Source organism: Leuciscus leuciscus, assembly GCF_965113295.1.
Source record: "Leuciscus leuciscus genome assembly, chromosome: 21".
NCBI classification, from domain to species: Eukaryota; Metazoa; Chordata; class Actinopteri; order Cypriniformes; family Leuciscidae; genus Leuciscus; species Leuciscus leuciscus.
In genome coordinates, this window is record NC_138745.1 from 9,517,720 (window position 1) to 9,533,932 (window position 16,213).

Sequence of the window (16,213 nt, forward strand, 5' to 3'; positions counted from 1 at the left end):
ATCAGTCGGAAAAGAGAGACCACTTAAGGGCATAATGGCACCTTGTAGATGGGGCTTTCGTCTCCGCAATGTTGTTTATTGTAGGCTCCGCAAAGCCTGCCGCTTGGGAGAGGAGATCGTACTCTGGTTCAGCCTGCCCGGCACATGAGCGGAGGTTGTGCTGTGCCCACAGGAGGAGGCGTCCACCGGTGACCACCATCATGTTTTCCGACCAGACCATGACGTGGTGGCCTCTCAGGTCTGGCAGAAAGGCCTTAAAGGGTTATTTCACCCAAAAATGTTAATGCTGTAAGTAATTACTCACCCTCATGTTGTTCCAACCCTGTAATCTTCTGAACACAAATTAAGATATTTTTTATGAAATCTGAGAGCTGTCTCACTCCTTCATAGGCTGCTTGGTAATTGCATCTGCCGGCCCAGAAAGTTAGTAAAGACATTGTTAAAATAGTCCAAGTGACTACAGTGGCTCAACCTTAAGTTTATCAAGTGAGAATACTTTTTTGTGTGCAAAAAAACCAAAAATAACAACTTTATTCAACTATTCATTTTCTTCCGTGTGGGCCTCTGACATGAGTTCACGAGAGCGCCACGACGCATGCGCGAAAACTGATAAACATGCATCTAGCTGTCTCTAACTGTAGACCGGACTGTCCGAACCTTACCCCTGAAGCGGGTCATTGAGCAAACTGGAGTAAGTAGCCTCATTTGATCGTGTCCAGGACTCTGGAATATACTCCTGGAATGGCCTCCCATGCATGCCGACAGGCAGCCAGAGGCAGGGATGCTGCATGTGGAAGGTCGCTGCTCTGAAGCGTGGAGCTGACCTTTACGCTGTTAGGAGAGAGTGTGAGAGAGAGAAAAGCCCTTTTTGTGAAGGTGTTTGTTTTTTGTTTTTTGATCCGCTGTAACAGATTATTACGCACACATTTGTGGGAACGTATGCTAAACATTTTTTAAGTTGTACAAATGAACAGTTTATGTATTTTTAACGAGTATGAATTAAAAATGAACAACAGTATATTTATGAATTCATTAACCTAGATCAGTGGTATTCAAATTGCGGAACCTGGGCCCTGGCTTGGTTCCATCCGGACCGTGGGACATAATTGTGCCATTTTACTGTACACACCACAAGCTCATATTCGTTTAAAGGACAAGTTCGGTATTTTACACTTAAAGCCCTACTTTCAGATCGTTTCTGATGAAATAGAACGGTTAAGATTGAAATTTGGACACATGCTGCTGGCCCGAGAATTTTCGGTTTCTGTGGTAGCACCCCCCCCACCTCCACAATGGTTGCATAGGTCCACTGGAACAATCCTTCCTAAAACGCATTAAACTTTCGTTTACAAAGACGTGAAACTCACCGAGTGGTCAGGGGTGTTGACTGATATGCTCACAGAAAAATCACTGCAAAAGATGCTTTCCAACAGGTGTTTTACCATTCGTTGTAAAACTGTGGACCTATTTTTCCAAACGCCTCACACCCGTACATTCTTCCGTTGAGAGCTTGAATAATAGACACTCCAGCCCACAAACAACCCCATTTCCGTTTCTGGCGGCGGAGTAATACCGTACCTCACAGCACATCCAATACAAGTCAATGGAGTTTCTAAAAAACTACGATAAAACCTGTTGGAAAGCATCTTTTGCAGCGATTTTTGTGTGAGCATATCAGTGAACACCCCTGACCACTCTGTGAGTTTCACGTCTTTGTAAATGAAAGTTTCATGCGTTTTAGGAAGGATTGTTCCAGTGCACCTATGCAACCATTGTGGAGGTGGGGGGGTGCTACCACAGAAACCGAAAATTCTAGGGCCAGCAGCATGTGTCCAAATTTCAATCTTAACCGTTCTATTTCATCAGAAACGATCTGAAAACAGGGCTTTAAGTGTAAAATACCGAACTTGTCCTTTAAGGTAATAATCTTTCGCCTCTATATCCTCTTGAATCGCTTAATTCATTCCGTGCGCGTTGCTTCTCTGAACCTCCACTGGGAAGGAAATACAGAGACCGGAACTCTTAGAACTTTAATTGAATACCCCTGAACTAGATTAATAAATGTTGTAATAACTGTTGTTCATTCATTGTTAGTACCTAATACCTAATGTGTTGACTAATGGTAACAAATTCAAACCTTCTGGGGTAAGAAGAGTAATGCAGTAATGAGTAATGAAGAGTTGGTGCAGAGGCATGATTTATAAAGACCCTGGGTTAGGCCTCAATAAGTCCTCCCCGTTACAATGGGTCTTTCTTGAGCAGGGTTAGGTCGTCTTTCGCCTCACGAAGAGACTGGGTTTTGTCTGCCCGACCCCGCCGTGCAGAACTAGCATATGGATTTGGGCCCCCAGAATAGGCTCCACACAGCTTGCTGAGCTACTGCTTGAGCGTCTGGTTGTAGGTGGGTGGCTTACAAGCAAGCCCCACTCCCCTAGGCTTGGCGCAGATAAAATTCTGTCACCTCTAGAGCCGCTGGCGGGCCCGCACCCTGTTAAATCTCAGGGTGAGGTGGTAGTATTCCCCTGTCTGAGTACTTCACTTCAGTTCTGTATTATCCTACCTCGCACCATTTTGGCTCGGGTCGAGCGGAAAGTTCTAACCTTCATTTCTTTTTGGTTTTCGAAGAACGCTCCCATGAAGCCAGAGCATTGCCATGAGCTAACGTCCATGCGTACAGATGGTAGGCCCCTGACTCTGGGGCCTCCGTTGAGGCAGAGTGGTGTAATTTGTACTCCCCTTTCTTAAAGGGTGCTGCGTTTTTTGCTGAGTACACTGCCATAGGCAATGTGATTAGGTACCAGGATGCTGTAGGCACTGTGTAAACAGCTTATCTGCCAATGAAGGCTGAGTCGGTAGGTAGTAGGCCTCAGCAGGCCTCCTTGACTGGGCAGCCCCCAAGAGGGCGCGGTAGGCCAGCTTACCTGAGGTGGTTAGCCTTTGTAGTTCGGGCAGTAGACTCACTGATGGGTAGTAGACCTTAAACAGACCTCCCCGGAAGGGAGTCCTTACGTTGTGGGACATACATTTTAGCTGCGACCAGGTAGCTAGCCTTATTACGCCTCCTGTGGGTGGCCTCAATATTTGTGTTGGTGTAGTTTGGTTCCCAATGGTATATGTGTGTAGCAGAATAAACTGGCTATCAGCTAGCAGGCCCAACCAGGCCTCACTGATAGCAAGTCCCCGGCAGTATGAATTTGGCTGACAAACAGTGGTGTTGATGGTCAGGTGTTGACCCTCCCTGACCCTGAGCTCCATCATGGAGTGCTCAACGGTTAATTTGCTGGCCAATCAGACAGTTGGCTTCAGTGCGCCTCTCTGGAGGCTAGCCCCAATTATGATCAGCCGAATAGGATTGACCACTGTTAGGCAGTTGGTCTTATCAGGCCACCATGTAGCTCGGTCCCCAACCTTACGGCCATGGCAATCAGTTTCTTATCTAAAGAAAACTTTCAGACTACCGGCTTTAATAGGCCGCTCCGAGACTGAGCCCCAAGACTTTGCAGGCCGCCCTGGGACTGACAACAATTGCAATTCATAGCAATTACCAGTTTTTAGATAGCTATTAGGTAGTAGGCCTCTCCAGGCCTCCCTGAAGGCAGGTAGTAGGCCTCATCAGGCCTCTCTGAAGGCGAAGTCCCATGGATGGGCAACTGCACAGCTAGCTTTACTGGCTGCCAGGTAGTAGGCCTCACTAGGCCTCCCTAAAGGCGAGTTCCCAAATACGGGTACTAGGTAGCCAGCCCTCTGGTTATCAGGTAGTAGGCCTCACCAGGCCTCCCCAGATCCTGTCATTGGAAGTGCAGGCTAAATTCGCTTCACATGATCGGTTAAAGGAAACATACTAAAACATGATTTATGAGTCATTTGGTAAAGACTGTTTTTACAGTGGAAGAATACACCTTATCTGTGGTTAGCTTTTTTACATTTCTGAATTCAAAATTATTTGGATATTATTTGGATGTTTTAAGGGCATAAAGTAAAAAATGTCAAGGTGATACAACTGTCCGATGAAAAAAAATCTTAAGAAGAAAACCTTTTAGCTTTTTTCATTTTTAATTATAATTTCCTATAATTATTTTCTCCACTGATAACTGATCATTTGATATTTTATGACAAGGTTCAGGTTGTCAAATATCATTCTGTGTGGCTCCGCTTAAAAACTTAATTTTAAATAATAGTTTTGTGAAAAATACTTTTTACCTTGAAAAATGGATGTAAAAACTTTTTGGAAAATAATGATTGAGATGCATATGTATTCAAGGTATAGGGAAAATATGTTACTTGATGATTACACCACATGACAGTCATTTCATTCAAACTTTTCTTGAAAATGGTATAAAAGTTTAACACCTTACAATAAAGTTTCATTTGTTATAGTTAACTACATTTGTTAACATGAACTAAGAATAAACAACACTTCATTTAAAATATTTATTAATCTTATAGTTAATGTTCATTTAAACATTTACCAATACATTTTTAGAATCATCAAATGTTGTTAACATTTCTTAATTCATGGTGAACTTACATTAATAAACAACAAATATTAGTTTTTTATTAACTAACATTAACCAAGATTAATTAAATATATTGCTCACTTTTAGTTGATGTTAGTTAATACATTAACAAATGAGAATATAAAGTGTTAAAAAAAATGTAAACATGAAACCAGCATGAATACAAAAAGTGCATTCACTGTGGTTATGATTATATTGTGTTATACAATCCTGTAACTGTAAATGATTCAAAAATGATTCCGTTAACAGCATCAGCATGTATTTGAAATAATTTAAGATAACAACTTAAACATTGATTAAATTAATAATTTAATTGAACAATATATACAAATAACACTTCCCATGCAAACTGTCATGCTAGTAAGAAGTGAATGTTGGTCAATAAAAAAGACATCAGGAAACAAAACGTACTTTTGAGAGAAATAACGTTGATTGCGTATGGACTTTAAGCTTTATTTAGAAACTTTTATACTGTTGCAAATACAATATAATAATAGAGGCTTCTATTATAATGTTTATTGTATTCAAATCAGTTTCTGCTTATAATCCCAGATATATGAATGATTGAACGAACGAATGAATGAGGTATTTACGTTTATAGCGCATTTCCTATATCAGGGGGTCTCAACCTCAACCACCACCAGTATACAGCATTCACTATGTTCATGTTTAATATTTAATACATAATTATTTAGATCAAATATATTTTGTGTTATGCAGTAGACACACCCATCATAATGATTTCTATATATTGCCAATCCTGCCTGAAATAAACATTAGAGATAACATCCGAAGTAACAATTAATTTACATATTTCCTAAAAACTAATTCTGTGCAACTAATACGCTGTGAATCGGGTGATTTTAAATCAAAGTTTTGGCTGTCAGTATGTATATAGTGGGCTGTACTTTATAATGCTGCTCAGGTTTTAAACATGTAGCGTTACGAGTCTCTAGTATCCAGCATGCTTTTCTGCATTGTGCTGAGGGAGCAATGCTATTTCAGCAGATTCTAAGCACCTAAACATGCTGATCCAGAAGGCCAGCTCGATTACTCACTGAATGAAGTGCATGGCAAAATGGTTCTTGGACAGAATGCCTTTAGCTGATAGGTTCTTAGGTGTGTTAGGACAAGATTGTCAAAGGTCTTCATTAAAAGGGATGTCAGAACGTTTTTGTTGCCTGTTGTTGGCACTAGCAAGGCTCTTTTTCTAAGCACTGGAAAGAACCTAATCATCCTTCCACTTAGCTAATGAGCACTTGTGAGCATCCCCTGCTCTTCCTTGATCAACTAAAGAAACTGCTTTCATTGCCATTACTGAAGTGTCAGTGTCAACCAGAGTCCTCGTTTTGCTCTCGATATATCACCTCAGTTGATACTTTTCATAATAAGGTCCAGTTTGCCACAAACACTAGCTGCCAACATCGTGACAACTAACTTATTATACAGCATGACTCCTTCAGCCAGTTATTAGAAATGTGCATTCTCGTTTTTTTTGTTTTTGTTTTGTTTTTTTGTTTAGATTTATTGTTTGCAAGGTTATGTTTATGGTAACAGTACACTAAACATTTGCACGAATTGGGGTGTTTATTAGAAACTAGTTCTTGTACTTGTAGAATTTTTTTTTACAATAGTACTTCTACAATATATATTGCAGTTAAATATACATAAATAGCATACTGTGACTTCACAATGAACAAGAAATGACTGATGTAGCAACATTGTGCTTTAGAATTACAGTGATTATATGTCTGTATTACAGTAATCTCAAAGTAGTTACATTCATGAAGAATAATTTTTCAAGGAAAAAACATTTAAATATTTAATTTTGGCTGAGATAAAAAGGTTTGCAAAGATTAAAGAAGAAAGAACTGATTCTAAACTGCATGAAATGAGTCGTCAGTAATTCCAGTCTTGCTTCCTGCACAAACCAGCTAAATTCCTAAAATCTTCATTGGCTGCCCGCAAACAATAGGTGTGTTCATCTTGATGCGGCGCTGTTCAGACCGATCGGTGTATGACATCAAAGTACCGCTAGAGAAATTAGAGAATAGACGGTTCCGTATGCTTTCGAATTGCTCTTTCAGGACTTTGATGTCATATACAGATCAGTCTGTGCAGTGCCGCTTCAAGTAAAACACACCTAGGGCCCTATTTTAACGATCTGAAACGCAAGTATCAAACACGAAACGCAAGTATCTTTGTGGGCGGATCTCGGGCGCTGTTACTATTATAGCGGCGGGATAAATGACTCTTGCACCCAACGCATATCTAAAATCTCCTCTTTTTGCTGAACCACCCCCGGGAGTGCAAGTTCATACCCTAATTTACCGACGTGCATCTGTGGAGGGAAAAGTCCGCTTTGCGTCGGATGCAAAATAGGAACATGCGTCGGTGTACGAAGTCAATTGCGCTGGGTGTAAGATAGGGCCCATAATGTCTGCTTTGACCAGTCCTCAAACACTGTAGTTTTAGCTGAGTCCTGGAAGAGTTTGATTCATGTTGTCAACATGTCAAGCAGAAGCTGTTCTGTGCTGCGAAAGCAAATCCACTTTGCATGCACTTCCAAAGGACTTGGGCTCGAATTGATTTGATAAAACTGACTCCATTGTTACAGTTTTTATAACTGTATATACAAGTGCTGAGGAAGCCACTGTAGCTGAAATTCAGATTTCATTTCCGACATGCACTGTAAGCTGTTGACCTATCACAATAGACTGGGCCATCTGACCAATCAGAGCTGAGTATGCTCTCGGAAAAGAGGGGTTTAGAGAAACAGGATCCTTTATCAAACCATTTCAGACACTGTGATATAAGATGTAATGTGCAATGTGTATTTCGAGAAAATTTAAAACATTTCTTTCTTTTTTTTATACCTTGTATGCAAGACCTACAAAAGAAATGTAGGGACACTAAAATAGAAAAATAGCAGCACTTTTACTTAGTTATTTGGATTTGAATTTTGTCTGTAAAATTATCTTGAAACATCTGAATGAAGTAATTTGAGTAAATTTTACTTATTTTTCAGTGTGGATATGATAGCTCAGATCAAATTGGAGGTACCTCACAAGAAATGTTTCATTGAAAAGTTAATATTGAGATCTCTGATTGCAGACGCATATTGGCAGGGTTTGAGATGTTGTTGAGATTGAAAATCTACAGCATCTGAGATCAAAGAGACTTAAATAAAAGACTCCATTTACTCTTATGTAATTTAATAGGAGAAACATTTAAGGAGATTAGCTTTTATAGAGATCTCTTAAAGTAATTCTTCTTTCCTACAGAGAATTTCCACTCTTTGTTCGCGATCGCATTAGTCATTTTGTCTTCCTCCTCTGTTCTTCTATATTGTGTCTTTCCCTCTTCTGCATTGTCTCCTCTTATTAGGTCTCTGCGTTTAGTTTTGAGCTTTCTCAGTGGGTCTATCAAGCATTGAGACAGACACAGTCTTCAGCTAGGGAGTGATGGGGAGGAGGCTGAAATTTTCTGGCAACCTGTGTATTTGGAAACAGTGCTGTTAGAGTCAGATAGAAGCAAATTAAGAGGCAGAATGCAAAGACGCCCAGTTGTGTATGCTGCCTCAAACTACCTTTTATAGGGAGGGGGGATGAAGAGAGAAGACTAAAACGGGAAAAACAAGGAAGCCTGAGGTGTTACCAGATAGGGTGGGAACAGTCAAGAAATTAAATATCTAGGAAGGTTCAAGCAAGAGGAAGAATGAGAGGTTGGGGAGATTTCTGGTAACTGATGCTGACGTCAAGGAGATGAAAAAAAGGGAAGGAACAGAACATAGGGAAGGAGCGCATGTGAATTAAAGGCAGGAAAAGAGGTTTGAACTATGGCTGGAAGTCTCTATAGATTGTCCCTGGAGGAGATTGGATCGATCAGATCTCTAGAGGGTCCAGGAGGTAAGACAGAGAAAAAACTATCAGCTCAGCTCTTTAAAAGCATGCTGTGGTGTCACTGGATAAATAGGGACTTTAGTTTTTGTTGTGATTTTGCAGTTATAACTGTACATGCAACTATAATAATGGATGAATTGATTGAAATGCCTATGAAATGTTGGTATCGAGAGTTGTCATATCCTCATTGTAGTTGATAACATGATCAAGTCATACCACTTTTGGTGTTAAATTAAAATGTTTAAAAGTTAGATGAATCATAATCATTAGGCATTATTTGTGCACTATAAACATCTTTTTATAATTGCTATCATTGTGATTCTATTTTCCCATTCATGGTATTATTATTCTATCAGGTCAAATTAATTGTTCGTTTGATAACAGTTACGTACATTTAATAGGGTTAGGAGTTTGTTCAAATCACTAACCATAATTATGAATAATATAAATAATCGTAAATAGTAGCGCTTTTTATTGCTGTATATATTTTGTATTTTAAAGGCATTCCTAATGCAATGCAAAATATACCAATATACCATACATAATGCAATCTATTATATTTATTTCCACAACTTCTGATACATTATAATACTTAATTATTTGCTCAATGCAAATTGAGCTCAGATCAACATCAGATCAAGCAAATTTACTTCAGGTAAAACAAGACAAGATGCAAAGCTTATGTAAGCAGTTGTTTAGTAAAGGACTAACACATTAAATTAAGTGAGGGTGTCAACTTGATATTTGATATACAGTGGGTTGTTTTAGAATGAAATAAACCAGCCAATACAAAACGCCACAGAAATAAATCAATTCACAGTATGCTTGTGTTGCTTTTCCCTACGAAAATGAAATCACCTCTTGCAGGTTGATGTCTTTAGTCCTTATTTAGCAACATGACTCAATGTGTCAAAGTTCGCATATAATTGTGTGTAATTTATCTTGTAGAACCAGTATGTCCAATAAAAAATAACTGATATGATTTCTGATCTTTTACATTTGCAAATATAAGATTTTATCCAGAACATCAATACTGGATGGGAACATGAAAATGTTCTATAAAGAATGTAACATTATACATGTTTGGCATCATGTTAACAGTGATCAACAGCACATTTCATGTGTTTTATAGTGCTATAACGTACGATACTATTGAATCGTGTAAAATCTAAGACCTTATGAATGAATTATTAATACCCTTATTCATACAGGCTTCATATAAATTGTCATAAATGTTTTTCATTCCTCTCTAGAGCAGACTGTGTGTGTGTGTGTGTGTGTGTGTGGAGAGGAGAGACAGGGAGTGGTGCATTGAAAGAGAAGTGACAAACTAGTGTCCAATTAGCTTTGTGCTTGAGAGCACATCCTGCGTTTGTTATCGCTGCCTGGAGAGAATGAGCCTGAGTCCTTTATTTCCACATTTCCTCTCTCTCTCTCCCTTTCTCTGAGGTTCAAAATACAGTAATTTATGAGTGGAATACATTCCATTGCATCTTTTCACAAAAAAATGCAGTTTTCTCATATTTATACGGACAGTTTCGTCGTTAGACACAACTTTTTATCCTGAATTAAAATTCCAGTGACACTTGAAATGGTTGACAACATATTGACAACGTGTCCTTCCCAAACACAGTAAGCAGCATCAGCCTCATGACTATTCAATATGCCTGTTGAATTATGCATGATTACATTCAATCACGTGCTAACACACCTGTAGGCCGGCTGGGTATATTGCATGAATAGGCGGGCTGACATTTACTATCAAAATTTTTGAAAGACCAACAAGATGAGCCTCTTAATATTCTTGGTGTGATGTGTCAAGCTGTTGAGAAATCAGTAGAGGGAATTTTGGGTGTAATAATGACAGACTGCATCTAGGAACTCAAAGATTCAAATTCACAACTACAGTGGGATCGCAGATGGAGCGAAGGAGATTTAATCAGTTGTTCTGGGGATGATATGTGATTTCACATCAGATGATATGTCATCTGATTGGTTGAATTCTACAGGGTTTCCGGCAGATGTGTGTGTTGTGTTCTTTAACGGTCCTCCTGGAAACAAAGCCGCTGTGACGCCAAACCCTCTCATAGAAGAAAAAAGACGTCATGTTTACAACTGTGACAAACGTACTTATCAGGATCAACTAAACTGGATTTACAGGATGAACTGTGATTAATTGCTTTACATGACGGTCAAACGTCCTCTTGGCCAATGAGTACCTGCCGTCATTCCAAAGGAATGACTACGCGAGACTAGTGTGAACTGGGCAATACTTTACATTTTTTTCGCCCATGCTTTTATGAAGTGATTTCTAAATGAGGAAAAATAAAAACAAATAATGATAGTTGTAATGATGCATGATCAGGCAAACAAAGTAGGGTATTCATGTACAAAAATATTTCAGATGACTGAACCTTTATACTTTACATATAATGCAGTATTCTCCAGACGTTTTTGCATACTTAAACCCTTTCATATCAGAAAAGGGAGATATTAGAATAATTTTTATTACATGCTTCATTTCCTGACAATATTAGTTTCTGTGGATCAGATATACATCTGAATGAACAGTGCTCTCTTCCACCCTCAATACCCACCACTGAGGTGCCCTTGAGCAACTAAGGTAACCCCGAGAATGGGTTACCATACTTGGCCTTCACGTCACGTCACTCTAACAAGAAATCCACTGCCCATTTTCCCAAGTTATCAAGACAGTTCCATTAAGTTACTAAAACTAAGGGTGGGTTGAAGGGTCAACACTGTATTTATTGATGTAAATACAGAAACAAATGAAAGATTTGTTATTACATGCAGGCATTTTTAAATGTAAGTACAATGTAAAAACATGTATGTACGCAATAAGTGCATTGTATTAAATGTTCAATATAAATGTTAGCACATTAGTTATAGACACTTAATATAGAGTTGAACTGAAATATTTTCACTGTAATTGTAGATATTTAGCCAGTGATCCTTTTTGGAGGGCTGTTAAAAGTGTAAAATGGACTTTTCAGTTATGTCAGGGCCCAAAATCTGTCTTTTAGTATTAGTAAATACATTTTTGGGGGCCTTTTAATTGTAAGAGGTTTTTAAAAAAAGTATAGCCACTGTTATGAGTGAGTGTGTATAGTACCAAATGCACAAACCAATATAAGATCACTAGTAAAAGATAAAATGAAAAGCATTAAAGCTGAGAAATTATCAAGATTAAACCCCATGAGAGGTTTGGAAATATGTAATTAGAAATTAGGTTGAGGCATTTTTATTCAAGTAAATGAGAAGAGGAATAAATGTGAGTAATAATTTGGGCTCTAGGGAATGAACAGATTGCATTTAATAGATACTTGCAGAAATGAGTTGGAGGTTTAAGTGATTTCATTTTTATACTCAAACTATTTATTTAAATATTTTGTATATATAAATCATTAATACTATCTCTATCTCTATCTCTATCTCTATCTCTATCTCTATCTCTATCTCTATCTCTATCTCTATCTCTATGTGTGGTACAGGCAGAAGAAGAAGGAAAAAGTTCCAATGCAAACTTTTACTAACAGTATAGTACAGACAGGCACAGGCACACTTAATAGGACAGCGATAAGATGATGAACAAGGCAAAACACAGGGCTTAAGTACATGAGGAAACAGATCAGGAAAACGAGACACAGCTGACAAGACTAACAAGGTAAACAGGTGTGACAGATTAACTAATAAGGGTTACCAAGGAAACAGATGAGTGGCGGGAAAACAGAACAAAAGACATGTGACTTATGAAAATACAAACAAACACTGACACGTGACATTATATATATTAAACATATATACAGTATATATTAAAGCAAATCAAATTGGCAACAATGTATTTTTTACTGACTATACGTGTCTATGAAGGTATTTAAGAGCAAATACATAAATATTGAGACGTCGAATAACATTGAATGGCTGAATTTTTTTTTCAATACATGGCCATCTCTATGAAATGAATTGATTGTGACTGTGCTGGATGAATATTATTAGACACAATCAGTCTCAAGTTTGAGCTCCACGTGAGAAAATGTCCCTCTAAATGAAAGCAAAAACAGGCATAAAGTAAAAACAGTTGCAAAATTTGAAATTTAAAAAGTCATGGGATGATTAAGTTAAATAAATGAAGAAACAGAATTTGATGACACAGTATGCCAAATTGTAACCTAATTTGTCTTGTCAGCCAGGCTTCATGCAGTATGAGTGTAAAGGAAGGTTAATAGTTCCAGGAAATGACTGTTGTACTGGTGTGGAAACTAAATACAACAGGCTTTCTCCATTTCTGAAGGAGTGGTGGAATGGAAATGAGTCAGAAGCCAAACGCTCAGTCCTGAGTTGGGAAAATAAACAGCAGTAATACAACTCTTACATATAGATAAGCATTGCAGAATTTCAGAGACCTGAATGAAACCAGACATAATGTGACAGTATACAGTGACCGATTCTTGTTGAACATCAAGGCATGTCCTACAGGTAAATTTGCAAAAGTTAGTCACGTATACGTTCCATACACCTCTCCATAAAACATGTTTTAGAATTCTAATCAAGCATAGCTTAAAAGTCTCAGGGCTCAGACTCAATAAATGTGTGTATTTCTTTGGTGTGTCCTTTCAGCTTAAATGTCAGTAAGTCTCGGCAGGATGTCGACATTAAGCTAGTAATGAGCTTGACCCTTCTGCTCAGAGACACACCAGTTGGATGTGTTTCCCTAGAGATTTACATTACAGAGCTGTGGTATAAATTATATCAAAGAGGTCTATAATACCTGGAGAGGGCTCTCCTTTAGCATACGCATTAATCTCAGTGGTTGTTGTTTGGCTGGCGAAGGACTCTCTCAGAATATGCAACCTAATCCTCTTTGCTCACGGACAACATCCTCAACAACAACAACAAAAGAATCTAAAAGAGAAAGGAGTGCAGAGTGTAGAGTAGTGTAGAGTGGTGTAGAGTTTTAGCAAAACTCCTTAAGCTGCTTTGGATTTCTATCTCATTAGAACCCAGATCACAAACTCTGTTCCAAACACTAGTCATTTGCTGTGAAAAAGAAGTACACTTTAGCATACTTTTAAAAAGAGTACTTAGGGAAAGGATATACTTTACAAGAGTATACTCAATGCAAACTGAATGTATTGTTTTCAGACACTTAATTGCATGTTAATTGCAATTAAATGAAAATTGATCATAGTTTAATATGAAATGCAGTTAGCTGAACTTTTGAGAGCTTTTTTTAAATGACCTATTACATGTTGGATTCAAGTACATCTTTATATGTACTTTGACATTATTACAAAGTGCACTTAAGTGTGTTAATTAACAGTCATGAAAGTGCACTCTCTTTAAGTACACTTAAGTGGCAGTTTGTTTCTTTAGTATTAAAAAATCTACTTTTAAGATTTGAATTTATACCATGTAGGTATATATTATACCAAGGACCCAAATATGACACTCCCCTTGTGAGGAACACCAACCATAAATTGTATAAAGACTAATTTATACTGTGTGAGTAAAGCGTGATATAATAAAGACATTAAAAGTTGGCTTTTATACCCCAGTTCAAGAAAAGTTGGGACATTTTGTAAAACGCAATAAAATATAGAATCTGTGATTATTTAATTCTCTTAAACCTCTTGACAAAAATACTAATATATATATATATATTTATGTTTTTACTGACCAAACTAATTGTATTTTTGTAAATATAAACAAATTTTGATTTTGATGGCTCCCAACACACTCCATAAAAGTTGGGACAGAGGCAAAATAAAAGTGAATATCCGAGTTAAACTGTTTAGAAACAGTCCACAATTAGTAGGTGAACTGGTAAAGGTGATCGTCGTGATTGGGTATAATAGTACCATCCACCAAAGGCTCAGTCTTTGCAAGCAAAGATGGGTCATGGCTCACCACTTTGTGCCAAATTTCACTTTGTGCCAGAGAATTGTCATACAATTCAAAAATCACATTTCTCAATGCAAGATTGCAAAGTATTTAGGTCTTTCACCATCTACCATACATAGTATTGTGAAAAGATTGAGGGAATCAAGAGAAATCTCACTCCATGTAGGGCAAGGCAGGAAACCTCTGTTGAATCTGCGTGACCTTCGAACCCCCAGACAGCATTGCATGAGAAACCGTCATGCTGCTGTGTTAAATATAGCCACAACCATGAGTTCTCAGTCTCAAAGACGAAAGACACCATCCAGACTTTCATCAGCGACAGGTACAGGGCAAACATCTGTCATGGTATGGTGGTGCATCAGTGCAAACAGCATGGGTGACTTGCATATATTGGGATTGTACAGAAACATATACTGACATATATCAAGATGGCATCTTTCCTGGTAAGCAAGACAATGCCAGGCCTCATTCATGCTACAACAGAGTGGTTTCTAGATACTCTACACTGTAGAAGAAATGTGCTTGACTGGCATGCTTGCAGTCCAGGTCTGTTTCTTATTTAAAAAGTATGGTGCAGACCGACCATGAGGGTCTTGTGGATCTCTCTAGAAACATTTTTTATTTTTTTTTATTAAAATAAACTCTGTTTGAGTACGAGGAGATTCAGCTTTGATGGTTCTCCACTGCATTGATCTTCTCTCATGGCTGTTCCAGTGCTTCTCAAGTATGAAAAGAAACATGTCTTTTTTTTTTTTGCATCTATGTACAAACAAGGACTTCAATGGATAAATAATTATGGCTATTCCAGCAATCTATAAACATTATTTTAGCAAAATGACTCATAGAAGACTATAAATCATCTGCTGTCTCTCTGATCTGCCCTGGAACATGATGTTTTTGATGCTTTTAATGAGGCTTGTTTAAATAATGAGTTGCGCACTGAAGAGAAAGAACTTTGTCTTTGATCAGTGGGAAATACATCTATTTCCCATAGACATGTTTCTCTTTTTAACAGTGTATAGGGGAGTTCTTCTGAAATAAATATAATTATCTCAATATCATGTTTTATTCATGCATTTTTGGTTGCTACAATTTTTGTCTCCAGAAGTGTTTGTCATTTGTGTGCACGCTCCTAAAGTCGGCAAGAAACGAAGTTACAATAGTCTTTTCTTCCCTGTTGTCTCAAACGAGAATAAATGTATTTAGTGTACTGATAAATCATTTATAATAATAAGTACTTTATATTCCATAATAAATCAAGAATTGTCCATTTTTATTTTATGGTGACTTTAAACTGTAGTTTGAGTGTCCCCTCATGCTGTGGTTCAAACTTAATCCAGATTTATGTACAAACGGGCAGCATTTGCTGCAGACTTTATCAGCCTGAACCTTAGACACCAATGGGGCAATGGCATAGACTGCCAATAGTTCTAATAAACCATTGAAAACAGCTATGAAATGGCCTGAATCATTTTGTCTTCCTGTCCTCAGCAATGCTGAGTCTTCTGGACACCTTGAGTGACAGCACCAGTTCCACCACAGCCAATGACCTGGACCTCATCTTTCTGAAAGGAATCATGGAGAGTCCAGTGGTGAGACACCTACTTTCTTAACTTGATGTCCATTTGTCAACATGAGGCTTTTCTTTAATTAAGAGTTGGGTCTCTGTCTGTAGATAGTTATCATATTTGGTCCATATATCAAAATTGAAAATGTGAGAAATAAACAGGCAATTGTGATTTACAGAGTCTTAATTATGAAATATAAATTTGCAATTCCGAGAAAAAAGTCAGTATTTTTCTTGCTCAGAATTGGATTTTTTAGCTCATATTTGCCAATAGAAACTCACCTTAACTGTTCGGACCTCACATT

The 16,213-nt window shown here is 37.9% G+C and overlaps 1 protein-coding gene across 3 annotated transcripts in view; it reads left to right on the forward strand.

Annotated features, from left to right (window-relative positions):
* Nucleotides 1-16,213, forward strand: part of mpp2b (MAGUK p55 scaffold protein 2b) — a 53,016-nt gene that overhangs the window by 18,755 nt on the left and 18,048 nt on the right. The window contains exons 1-2 of one of the 3 annotated variants that reach the window (XM_082152618.1): nt 8,040-8,425; nt 15,833-15,933. In XM_082152618.1, coding sequence (XP_082008744.1) covers nt 8,356-8,425; nt 15,833-15,933 — 171 coding nt within the window. In that variant the 5' untranslated portion in view covers nt 8,040-8,355. Of the gene's footprint in view, nt 1-8,039; nt 8,426-15,832; nt 15,934-16,213 lie in introns of those variants that run through there. The other 2 variants (XM_082152619.1, XM_082152620.1) reach the window with 2 other exon arrangements.